Here is a 12689-nt window from a genome sequence, read left to right on the forward strand (position 1 = left end):
TCCGACACCTAAACTTCACCTCCTCCTTCCACTACAGGCAAAGAGAATGACTGGCGGATTGTGGGTAGGGGAGTGATATTTAACAGCTTTGCTGTGGTGCGCTTTGCCTCCTCCTGCTGGCCAGGAGTGATATTCCAAACAGTAATTGATGATGATCCGTGGACTCAACGTGTCATTAGAAAGAAATAATGAAACAATCTTACCGGAATCTATGCAGTGGAACAGTTACACAGTCCTTCAAGTTTCACAGATTGTAGCAGCACTTCTGACTTGAGTGAAGAAAGCAGGCAGCGAAACTCGTCAACGCTGATTGCTTAGGGAGCTGTTAATATGAGTCTTTATTGGTTCGCAGAAAGACTCTCGCTGTATCTACAGACTCTAACTTTCATCAATGCTCTCACTGAAAGGCTGACAAGACTACTTAAAACTCCAGTCCCATCTCGAAGGGTACAACCCTCCATAAGGAACTACTCCGAAATATTCTGACACTTCTCTCCCAACCTCCTGTGATGAAAGGCAAAGAATGACTGGGCGATGAGGGAACTGGGAGGGGGTATTTAAGCCTTTTGCTGGGGTGTCTTTGCCTCCCTCCTGGTGGCCAGGTTCTGTATTCGCACACGTAAGGAATGAAGCCGTGGACTCTCCTCATATTAAGAAGGAAATAGGGGTTTTTATGTGTCGGATTTATATTTGGAAGGCGGGTTAGACTTTTATGGGAGATTTAACTTTTTTTACGTGCCGTAAGTCACTGGCGACTCCAGAGATTTGTATTTACGCACAATTCTTGACATCGTTAGTTTATCCGACTTACGGCACTTTATGAACTGCTGGCACCATATATGTGATTCTCCGATGTGCGAGGGGAAATTATGGGCCACGCAAGTTTCAGCAGTTACGCCCCTAGTGTGACCTGGGAGGCTCTTTATATTGACATAACTGGTGGAAGCTTTTGCACCTACATCCATTTCTGAGAGTTACCAGAGGGTGGAAATGGCTGTCTGCATTACTCTCAGACATACTAGGTAAGAATAATACACTATGTACAAGGAACACTTTATTAAATAAGTCATAATATAATTGTAATAGATTAACCAATAAATGCATTGCCTTTATATACGCTGTCATGAGAAAACCTTTAGCAAAACACTGGAAAAAAGTGTCCCCCCACCGGATTCCTCTTTTATTTAATGCCACCTGACATGACTGACATAAAGGGAAATGAAACACAAATTGTTTATTTTCAGATTCAGATAGAGCAGCAATGTTAACAACTTTCATCCATTTTACTTCTGTTATCAAAAGTGCTTTGCTCTGTTGGTATCCTTTGTTGAAGAGCAGTAATGCACTACTGGGAGATAGCTGATGATTGGTGGCTGAACATATAAGCCTCTTGTCACTGGCTCACCTGATGTGTTCAGTTAGCTATCACCAGTGAATATTATTGCTGCTCCTTCAACAAAGGATACCAAGTGAACAAAGCAAATATGATAATAGAAGTAAATTGGAAAGTTGTTTAAAATAGTATGTTTTATCTGAATCATGGCAGAGAAAATATGAGTTCCCTTTAATATTCCTGAGAGTTTTGAGCTTTTGGAACTTATTTTCCCTTTCCTCTCTATATGTGTTTGTCTCTATATGTCTCTGTCTCTATATGTGTTTGCCTCTATATGTCTCTGTCTCTATATGTGTTTGTCTCTATATGTCTCTGTCTCTATATGTGTTTGTCTCTATATGTCTCTGTCTCTATATGTGTTTGCCTCTATATGTCTCTGTCTCTATATGTGTTTGTCTCTATATGTCTCTGTCTCTATATGTGTTTGTCTCTATATGTCTCTGTCTCTATATGTGTTTGTCTCTATGTGTCTCTGTCTCTATATGTGTTTGCCTCTATATGTCTCTGTCTCTATATGTGTTTGTCTCTATATGTCTCTGTCTCTATATGTGTTTGTCTCTATATGTCTCTGTCTCTATATGTGTTTGTCTCTATGTGTCTCTGTCTCTATATGTGTTTGTCTCTATATGTCTCTGTCTCTATATGTCTCTGTCTCTATATGTGTTTGTTTCTATATGTCTCTGTCTCTATATGTGTTTGTCTCTATATGTCTCTGTCTCTATATGTGTTTGTCTCTATATGTCTCTGTCTCTATATGTGTTTGTTTCTATATGTCTCTGTCTCTATATGTCTCTGTCTCTATATGTGTTTGTCTCTATATGTCTCTGTCTCTATATGTGTTTGTTTCTATATGTCTCTGTCTCTATATGTCTCTGTCTCTATATGTGTTTGTTTCTATATGTCTCTGTCTCTATATGTCTCTGTCTCTATATGTGTTTGTCTCTATATGTCTCTGTCTCTATATGTCTCTGTCTCTATATGTCTCTGTCTCTATATGTGTTTGTCTCTATATGTCTCTGTCTCTATATGTCTCTGTCTCTATATGTCTCTGTCTCTATATGTCTCTGTCTCTATATGTCTCTGTCTCTATATGTGTTTGTCTCTATATGTCTCTGTCTCTATATGTGTTTGCCTCTATATGTCTCTGTCTCTATATGTGTTTGTTTCTATATGTCTCTGTCTCTATATGTCTCTGTCTCTATATGTCTCTGTCTCTATATGTGTTTGTTTCTATATGTCTCTGTCTCTATATGTCTCTGTCTCTATATGTGTTTGTTTCTATATGTCTCTGTCTCTATATGTCTCTGTCTCTATATGTGTTTGTCTCTATATGTCTCTGTCTCTATATGTGTTTGTCTCAATATGTCTCTGTCTCTATATGTTTTTGTCTCTATCTCTATATGTGTTTGTCTCTATATGTGTGTTTCTATATGTCTCTGTCTCTATATGTCTCTGTCTCTATATGTGTTTGTTTCTATATGTCTCTTTCTCTATATGTCTCTGTCTCTATATGTGTTTGTCTCTATATGTCTCTGTCTCTATATGTGTTTATCTCTATATGTGTTTGCCTCTATATGTCTCTGTCTCTATATGTGTTTATCTCTATATGTGTTTGCCTCTATATGTCTCTGTCTCTATATGTGTTTGTCTCTATATGTCTCTGTCTCTATATGTCTGTCTCTATATGTGTTTATCTCTATATGTCTCTGTCTCTATATGTGTTTGCCTCTATATGTCTCTGTCTCTATATGTGTTTGTCTCTATATGTCTCTGTCTCTATATGTGTTTATCTCTATATGTGTTTGCCTCTATATGTCTCTGTCTCTATATGTGTTTGTCTCTATATGTCTCTGTCTCTATATGTGTTTATCTCTATATGTGTTTGCCTCTATATGTCTCTGTCTCTATATGTGTTTGTTTCTATATGTCTCTGTCTCTATATGTCTCTGTCTCTATATGTGTTTGTCTCTATATGTCTCTGTCTCTATATGTGTTTGTTTCTATATGTCTCTGTCTCTATATGTCTCTGTCTCTATATGTGTTTGTTTCTATATGTCTCTTTCTCTATATGTCTCTGTCTCTATATGTGTTTGTCTCTATATGTCTCTGTCTCTATATGTGTTTATCTCTATATGTGTTTGCCTCTATATGTCTCTGTCTCTATATGTGTTTATCTCTATATGTGTTTGCCTCTATATGTCTCTGTCTCTATATGTGTTTGTCTCTATATGTCTCTGTCTCTATATGTGTTTGTCTCTATATGTCTGTCTCTATATGTGTTTATCTCTATATGTCTCTGTCTCTATATGTGTTTGCCTCTATATGTCTCTGTCTCTATATGTGTTTGTCTCCATATGTCTCTGTCTCTATATGTGTTTGTCTCTATATGTCTCTGTCTCTATATGTGTTTATCTCTATATGTGTTTGCCTCTATATGTCTCTGTCTCTATATGTGTTTGTCTCTATATGTCTCTGTCTCTATATGTGTTTATCTCTATATGTGTTTGCCTCTATATGTCTCTGTCTCTATATGTGTTTGTCTCTATATGTCTCTGTCTCTATATGTGTTTATCTCTATATGTGTTTGCCTCTATATGTCTCTGTCTCTATATGTGTTTATCTCTATATGTGTTTGCCTCTATATGTCTCTGTCTCTATATGTGTTTGTCTCTATATGTGTTTATCTCTATATGTGTTTGCCTCTATATGTCTCTGTCTCTATATGTGTTTATCTCTATATGTGTTTGCCTCTATATGTCTCTGTCTCTGTATGTCTTTGTCTCTATATGTCTTTGTCTCTGTATGTCTCTGTATGTCTTTGTCTCTATATGTCTTTGTCTCTATATGTGTTTGTTTCTATATGTCTCTGTCTCTATATGTGTTTGTCTCTGTATGTGTTTGTCTCTGTTTGTGTATGTCTGTTTGTGTTTGCCTCTGTTTGTGTTTGTCTCTGTATGTGTTTGTCTCTGTTTGTGTATGTCTGTTTGTGTTTGCCTCTGTTTGTGTTTGTCTCTGTTTGTGTTTGTCTCTGTTTGTGTTTGTCTCTGTTTGTGTTTGTCTCTGTTTGTGTTTGTCTCTGTTTGTGTTTGTCTCTGTTTGTGTTTGTCTCTGTATGTGTTTGTCTCTGTTTGTGTATGTCTGTTTGTGTTTGCCTCTGTTTGTGTATGTCTCTGTTTGTGTTTGTCTCTGTTTGTGTTTGTCTCTGTTTGTGTTTGTCTATGTTTGTGTTTGTCTCTGTTTGTGTTTGTCTCTGTTTGTGTTTGTCTCTGTTTGTGTATGTCTCTGTTTGTGTTTGTCTCTGTTTGTGTTTGTCTCTGTTTGTGTTTGTCTCTGTGTTTGTCTCTGTATGTGTTTGTCTATGTTTGGGAGTTCTGCTTCTAGGAAAGGAGAGACTTCACAACAAGAGAAGAGAAAGAGACCTATGGCAGTTTGCTACGTAAATATTCTTTGTTTCCTGTGTACTGCGTTTACCTTTCATTAGCAACAGTTAATGATATTTCTAAGGACAGCTACACTTCTCTGATAATATGATCTATAATGACTTTTGTGCTAGCCGATAGCCCCCAGTGTTTAGTTTTGTCTTATTAAGCTGTGAGGTTTCACTGTCTGGTCACATGTATAAAAAACATTGATACTGTATTATTCTACAAGCAAATATAAACTCTTAGGCCTAAATTTTGTCAACTTAGTCAGAAATATTGCAGTTTGTTTATTATTTGCTGTAAAATGTAAATGAACAAAGTTGTCCCCCAAATGGATAATGCTTGTGCAGTGTACCTATAAGGAACCATGTGACATAGTGGTAAGTAAATAAGGGATCTATGTAATGTTACAATAACAATAATTATAGATAACCCGGGACTACTAGTGGGCTATAAACAGAACTCCCAGCAGCCCTTATAAACATGAGTGTGAGCTTTACCGTTCCATCCACTGGGTCAGTAGCCTTGAAGGACAGCAGGGGCTTCAGCTCCAGTCTCTGGGCTCCCCTGGTGCCTATCTGCTGGCCTGATGGTGTAGTGGTTATCCATGTCCCGGGCTTTATCTCCGGTGAAATTGGCAGGGACGGAGATGGATCTGGTAATGGAAGTTCTGCAACCTCAGTCTTAAAGGTTGTTGATCCAGTTTTCTGGCCACCTTTTCCTAGAGAAACAGAATATGAGTTGTCATTTATAAAATTATACAAGCAATAAAATATACATGTGGTATAAAAGGAACATCTATATCCTGTTAGTAGTGCTCCCTTTAAGATCATTTACATGAATTAATACTCATCCTTTGCTAAACGCTCTCATTAAATAACTGCATGCAAGGAAGGTGAGGGCACTATAGATATGAGCGCTACTACTGCAAGACTTGAGGGTTCTATTAGTAGAAAGTGTAGCCGGCTGCTGCTGACCTATCACATTATGCCCCTCTGGTCTATGCTAACCACTCTGTCCTGATTTAGCCCAGGAAAGAGCAACATATTCTACCCATCCCCATCTGAAACATCCAATTACACAGTCAATTTTTTAACAACTCGCTCTGTGACAATGCAGCACTTTAGAATTTATTGTCTTAAACAGAAATTATATTGGGGCATGAATAGTCTGATTTGCAGCATATGAACCCACTCGGTTGGATGTTCAGTGGCGCTGTCAGGTTCCCATCAGTTTTCATGCAGATTTTACCTTTTTTAGATACAGTGTCAGCTGCTCCCATTTGTTTCTGATCTTTGGATTCGCGAGAGCCATTAAACACTGCCGATGGCAGAATGTCAGAGCCATTCACTGCAGATGGTGCAGAAGGAGGGGATGTGGGGGGCCGAGGCTGGACAACGGGCCCTGAGTCCGGGCTCCTGCTTATTGTTCCATCAGGAAAAAGAACCTACAGAATAAATATAAAGTTATAACCACACATACAATGTTATACATGAACACTGATATCCCACTATAGCTACTGTATGTCATTCTCTTGTACAATTATACTCCATACTGATGTATGTTGCCTCTAGCCCCTGGTGTAGGTAGAATTGTGTACACTCTACATATATATCTTCCCTTCTTCTTTTAGACAGATCAGACTCAGTGAATGACCACCAGAATGGGAAGCGTGGGCTTTACTGCCCTATACAAAAACGCTCCACAAATAAACTAAATTTAAGCTTACCTAATAAATTCATTTATTTTATGATAGTAAAAGCACATGCGTCATCACGAGCGATTAAAGTTCAGTCCTAGAGGAGGAGCCACAACAACCCAAACAAAAAAGAGCTTAAATCCCTTCACTTCCCATGATTCCTTAGTCTTACATATGGCCAAAAAAAGAAGTGAAAACTGGTACCACCGCCAAGTGTTATGGAAAAACAAGGACAGGTGTTACTGACTCGCATCATCATGAAATAAATGGATTTATCAGGTCAGCATACATTTTGGTTTCTTTCATAAGATCGTGAGAGTCAATGAGCCATCACATGTGGGATCCTATACCAAAGCTGTGAAGTCCACAAGATCACCGTTGAATAGGGCGAGGAAAACAGTTAAAGGGACAGTCAAGTCCAATTTTTTTTTTCATGATTCAGATAGGGCGTGTAATTCTAAACATCTTTCCAATTTACTTTTATCACCCCTTTTTGCTTTGTTCTCTTGGTATTCTTAGTTGAAAGCTTAACCTTGGAGGTTCATATGCTAATTTCTTAGACCTTAAAGCAGAGCTTTCCAAACTTTTCATGTTGGTGACACACTTTGTAGACCTACATCATTTCGCGACACAGTAATTTAGTTGTACTAGCAAAAAGGAGGTTAAACTAACTTGTTTTAAGAGATATGGACACATACATAAATTATATAATAATGAAATGTAATTACAAGTAACAGTATGTATGTGCAAGAATTAAAAAAAGTTTAACACCACCAATAGCTACTATTTTAATGGGATGTATGAGGTTGATGGAATGAACACAATTTCTGAATATTTAGTTGAATATTAGATTTGCATTTCATCATCAAGCATTTTTAAGCTTCCACTTCCTACCCATATATCAAGAGCAGGAGCAGCAATGCACTATTGGGAGCTAGTTGCAAAAAAACCCCCACTGACTTCTGACTTCAGCTCAGCGTTTAAGCTGCCGCCCTTAGAGCTCGGTGAGTCCGATTGACTACTGCCCACGCTGCAAACACACTGCTGTCCCACTCACTGACTACACATGCAGTCACAAGCCAATTAAGGAGACTACACCTGCAGTCAGGAGCCAATGTGCTGCCAAAGCCGCCAATGGGAATAGTTTCAGTTCCCACTGAGCTGCGCCAATTGGTTAAGATGATCTGCGACTCACTAGGTATCAATCACGTGTCAACCATGTGATATGCGTGACGGAAAGTCAGAAACCCCCAAAAAATTTTAAAAAAATTGTGCTGAAGCAGGGACACACCTACACACTGCTGCCGACACACTAGTGTGTCCCGACACACAGTTTGGAAAGCACTGCCTTAAAGGTTGCCTCTAATCTGAAAACATTTTGACAGTTTTTCACCACTGGAGGGCATTAGTTTATGTGTTTCGCACAGATAAAAGTGAGCTCCCGCACGTGAATTTACTGAGGAGTCAGCAAAGATTGGCTAAAATGCAAGTCTGTAAAAAGAACTAAAATAAGGGGGCAATTTGCAGAGGCTTAGATACAAGGTAATTACAGAGGTAAAATGTGTATTATTATATCTGTGTTTGTTATGCTAAACTAGGGAATGGGTAATAAAGGGATTATCTATATCTTTAAACAAGAGAAATTCTGGTGTTGACTGTCCCTTTAAGGCAGGTAAAGGTACTAAGCAAGCACTGCGGTCTGCAGAGTTTTCCTACCAAAAGCAGCCTCAGAAGAGGAAGAATTTTGCAAAAATATGGAAAGATTACCAAGTAGATGCCTTGCAAATATGTTTAAATGGAAGCTTCATTTCTAAAGGTGATTGCAGTAGATTTCTGTCCCTTGTGTGGATCTGAGAAATGGATAAACAAGGAAGAATTTCTGAATTTTTTTTTGCAGTTTGAAGATAAAAATTTGGGACTACAAATTCCTGATTGATGTTTTCAGAATAAACAACCTTAAAAGGAAAGTGTAGTTTGTTCTTAAAAATGCTTTATCCGGATGAAAATTCAGATAAGGAGAATCACAAGAGAGAGCAGAAATCTAAGATACTCTTCTTGCCGAGGATATGGCCAAGAGAAAGCAAAAAGTTCAAGACAACAGTTAAAAATCCAGACCATGCATAGGTTCAAGCGGCTGAGTCTGAAGAGAACCCCCAAAACCAAGTTAAAGAGACAGTCTACTTGATTAAAAAGATAGATAATCCCTTTATTGCCCATTCCCCAGTTTTGCATAACCAACACTGTTATATTAATACACTTTTTACCTCTGTGATAACCTTGTATCTAAGCTCTGATTCTTGTATAACTATTATCATTCTCCATGGGAGTGAGCACAATGTTATGTATATGGCACGCATGAACTAGCACTGTCTAGCTGCTGTGCAAAATGTAAAAAGCTAACAAAAAGCACTAAGATGAGCCGTGGCATGAAGGGTCTTAGACACAGGCAAACTTATATAGTATATAAGTTATATAGTATATTAATACAACAATGTTGGTTATGCAAAGCTGGGGAATGCACCTTGAGAGAGGCTGGCTGGAGGACATTTGTACCAGGTCTGCGTACAAAATCCTGCAAGGCCATGCCAGAGCAATAAGAATCACTGAGGCCCTTTCCTGTTTATCCTGGCTATTGTTCTGGATAGTAAAACAAAGGAAGGAAAGATGTAAATCAGATTGAATGACTAGGGAATCACTAATGCATCATTTAGAGTTGGGTGTGGATCTCAAGATCTCGCACAATACTGACGTAGCTTATAATTCAAGAGAGAGGCCATGAGACCTATGTCTGGCCTTCCCCAACAATTCACAATCTGGTTCAATATCTTCTGATTCAATAACCATTCTCCTTAGAGAAGGTACTGATGACTGAGGAAGTCCACTTCCCAATGGTCCATACTCGGAATATGAATTGCTGAAATCATGCAATGATAATGTTCTGCCCCAATTCAGAATGTGGGTTACCTCTTTCATTTCTAAGGCGCATTGAGTACCACCTTGGTGATTGATGTAAGCCACTGCGGTTACATTTTCTGACTGAAACCTCAGAAAAGACTCCTGCTTTAACAAGGGCTAACTCTGGAGAGCTCTGAAGATTGCATGGAGATGTTAACTGGCAATCTCACCTTCCAAGGAGACCAAACTCTATGCATTTTCTAGAAACCCCAGACTGCACCCCAGTAATTACTACCCTAATTCAGGGCCAGATTACAAGTGGCGCGCTAACAAGTACATGCAAGCGTAAAGGGGTTTATCCCGGGTGATTGCACGCAACGGTTTATTGCTCATAAACCAGGCTGGCGTCCATAGTAATTACTACCCAACTAAGGGCCAGATTACGAGTGGTGCGCTAAAAATTATAGGCAAGCAAAAAGGGGTTTATCCTGGGTGCTTGTGCGCGTTGCTTTAACGCTCGTATTAAAGGGACAGTCAATGCCAGATTTTTTGTTGTTTAAAAAGAAAGATAATCCCTCTATTACCAATTCCCCAGTTTTGCATAACTAACACAGTTATAATAATACACATTTTACCTCTGTAATTACCTTGTCTCTAAGCCTCTGCAAACTGCCCCCTTATTTCAGTTCTTTAGACAGACTTGCATTTTAGCCAATCAGTGCTCTCTCCAGGGTAACTTCATGAGCTTAATAGTATCTATATCAAAAGCATGATCTAATGCCCTCTAGTGGTCAAAATGCATTCAGATAAGAGGAAGTCTTCAAGGTCTAAGAAATTAGCATATGAACCTCCTAGAATTAGCTTTCAACTAAGAATACCAAGAGAACAAAGTAAAATTGGTGATAAAAGTAAATTTTACATAGAAATGGAGACCTATCTTGTCAATGGACTACCTGCCCCTATTAAAGGTGACACTTAGTTTTCGTAATAATCAGGTATATCGCTTTTTCTGAGGATTCATAGTATATATGTTTATTCCTCTATTACCGTGTATTTTACTTTAGCTGTTTGTATTATTGCATTCTAACAGTTTCACACTTGTTAGCACGTCATTCTTTAGTGCCACTACACATATTAAACAGACTCGTAATTATCCTTCATTTATATATTCTTTTTATATATATTAGCGACTATTGGTCGCTGGTGGTAGATTTGCATAGGCATTGGCAAAGCATTATATGTACAGATGTACTGTTAGATACAATTTTTATACAAATTATCCATTTGATTGTATCAATATAAATGAACAGGTGTTTAATACACACCCACTCTGATGAGGGCAAGGATTGGTCCGTAATCTACTCCCACAAGTGGGAGGTTTTTTTCAACATATGGTAGTGTCTGGCTATATAAGTCAGCGTTATTAAAAGTTTAGTTATGCCTGATGAAATGGCTTCAGTGCCGAGAAACGCGTTGTAAGATTACATGCTTTTAAATTGCTCATTTGAGTAGAAAAGTTCTATGCTATCTTTTATTCTTTTTTTGTCTTTTACAATAAATATTTTAAATGATACCGCAGCCTGAACTTTCTATTTTGAGCACTTTGCTACCATATTAGAAGGACCGTCCATCTGCCTACAAGACACCATCTGGTTCCAGTGTCGAGGAACAGCCAGCTGGTTAGCTGTGATAACCAGCCTGTGTCCACAAGCACATTGGTGTGCTCCTCGCAAATGTGAGTACCCTGTGCTTACCTGTGTGATATTCCAACTTATGACCTACTGATGTACACATGTTGGCGCCTCCCTGTTTTTTGGATTCCGTTCTACTTTCATACACTAAAACAATGTAGGAAGAATATTTTGTTGAACAAGAGCACAGGGCTTCCTCTATTTCAATTTTGCGAGCATATGTGAGAGATGGTGGTGGTAGAGAGCTTTTCGGAAGGTTGATTTTCAAACTATGATTATGAAGGAACTGATGTTCCTGAGCCATCTGTACCAGAATGTTGTCTATGTATGAAGCTATTGCCATGCCCTAAGCTCTCGCTACAGACAAAAGAGACCCGAAAACCTTTGAGAAGATTATTGGTGCTGTTGCAAGTTCAAATGGGAGTGGCAATGCCTGTTTAGAAATCTGAGTAATTTGTATTTTCCCTGTGAATAGGGATATGAAAATAGGCATCTGTCAAGTGTATGGCAGACAGAAACTGACCCTCCTGCACTAAAGGTAATATAGTGCACAAGTCTCCATTTTTCAAGTTTTCTGAGTTTCGAGATCCAAGTTTGGCCTCTAAGTCCTGACTTTCTTTGAAACAATACTTTTTTTTTAATACAAATCCCTTTCTCTGTTTCTCCAAGGGGCTCAGAGTAATCACGCCTATGGCTTCTAGGTCTGTTTAGTATATCACCCCTATAAGGGATCAGTGTTATGTCCTAAGAGTTAGCTGCATCAAATTCCTCCATAATGATTTTGTATAGTAAGGACAGGCAGATATCTAAAATTAGAGCAGCACATAAATACAGTATAAAATGCACAGCAAAAGGTTAACCCCCCTAAGGGGAGCACACAAATGTAGTCTTCCCTGATTCCGATAGAGCATGTGATTTAAAAAAAATGTTACTAATCTACTCATGTTATCAATTTTTCTTAGTTCTCTTGGTATCTTTTGTTTAAAAGCAGGGATGTAAGCTTAGGAGTGTGCCTTTCTGGTGCATTATATAGCAGCAGTTTTGCAAGAGCACTAGATGGCAGCACTATTCCCTGCCATGACGTGCTGCAGATGCCAACCTAGGTATCTCTTCAACACAGAATATCATGGGAATGAAGCATAATTGATAAAAGAAAAATTGAATGCTTTGTATGAATCACAAAAGAACATTTTTGGGTTTCATATCCCTTTAAGCCTGAGTGTCTACCTGACCACCCCTGAGAGCTCCATCCCTGCTTGAGACGATGGCTACCGCACAGCAGAGCAGTTACATTTAGATATAATAGTAAATATAAAAATTACAGTAACCCATTTTTTCTTAGGTATTTTCCTTTAAAAAAAGCATAAAACGGCATGTAGTTATCTGGTGTATGTAACTGATGTAAATCATGTGTACATGTTCATGCTAAGAGTCTGCGGGCTATGTGAATGACAGTACATACTTACCTGACAGCACTCACTTTACTGTACTTACCAAGCTGCAGAAGACTTGCTTCCAGTAGACAACCCCATCTTGTATAGTATTCACTCTACCGTACTTACCAAGCTGCAGAAGACCTGCTTCCAGTA

General features: G+C 38.5%; 1 protein-coding gene across 1 annotated transcript in view; it reads right to left on the bottom strand.

Annotated features, from left to right (window-relative positions):
• Positions 1-12689, bottom strand: part of SPAG17 (sperm associated antigen 17) — a 783114-nt gene that overhangs the window by 272931 nt on the left and 497494 nt on the right. Inside the window, exons 27-28 of the mRNA XM_053705129.1 lie at positions 6067-6262; positions 5316-5536 (exon numbers count right to left, since the gene is read on the bottom strand). Coding sequence (XP_053561104.1) covers positions 5316-5536; positions 6067-6262 — 417 coding nt within the window. The remainder of the gene's footprint in view (positions 1-5315; positions 5537-6066; positions 6263-12689) is intronic.

This window comes from Bombina bombina, chromosome 3 (assembly GCF_027579735.1).
Source record: "Bombina bombina isolate aBomBom1 chromosome 3, aBomBom1.pri, whole genome shotgun sequence".
Classification (NCBI taxonomy): Eukaryota; Metazoa; Chordata; class Amphibia; order Anura; family Bombinatoridae; genus Bombina; species Bombina bombina.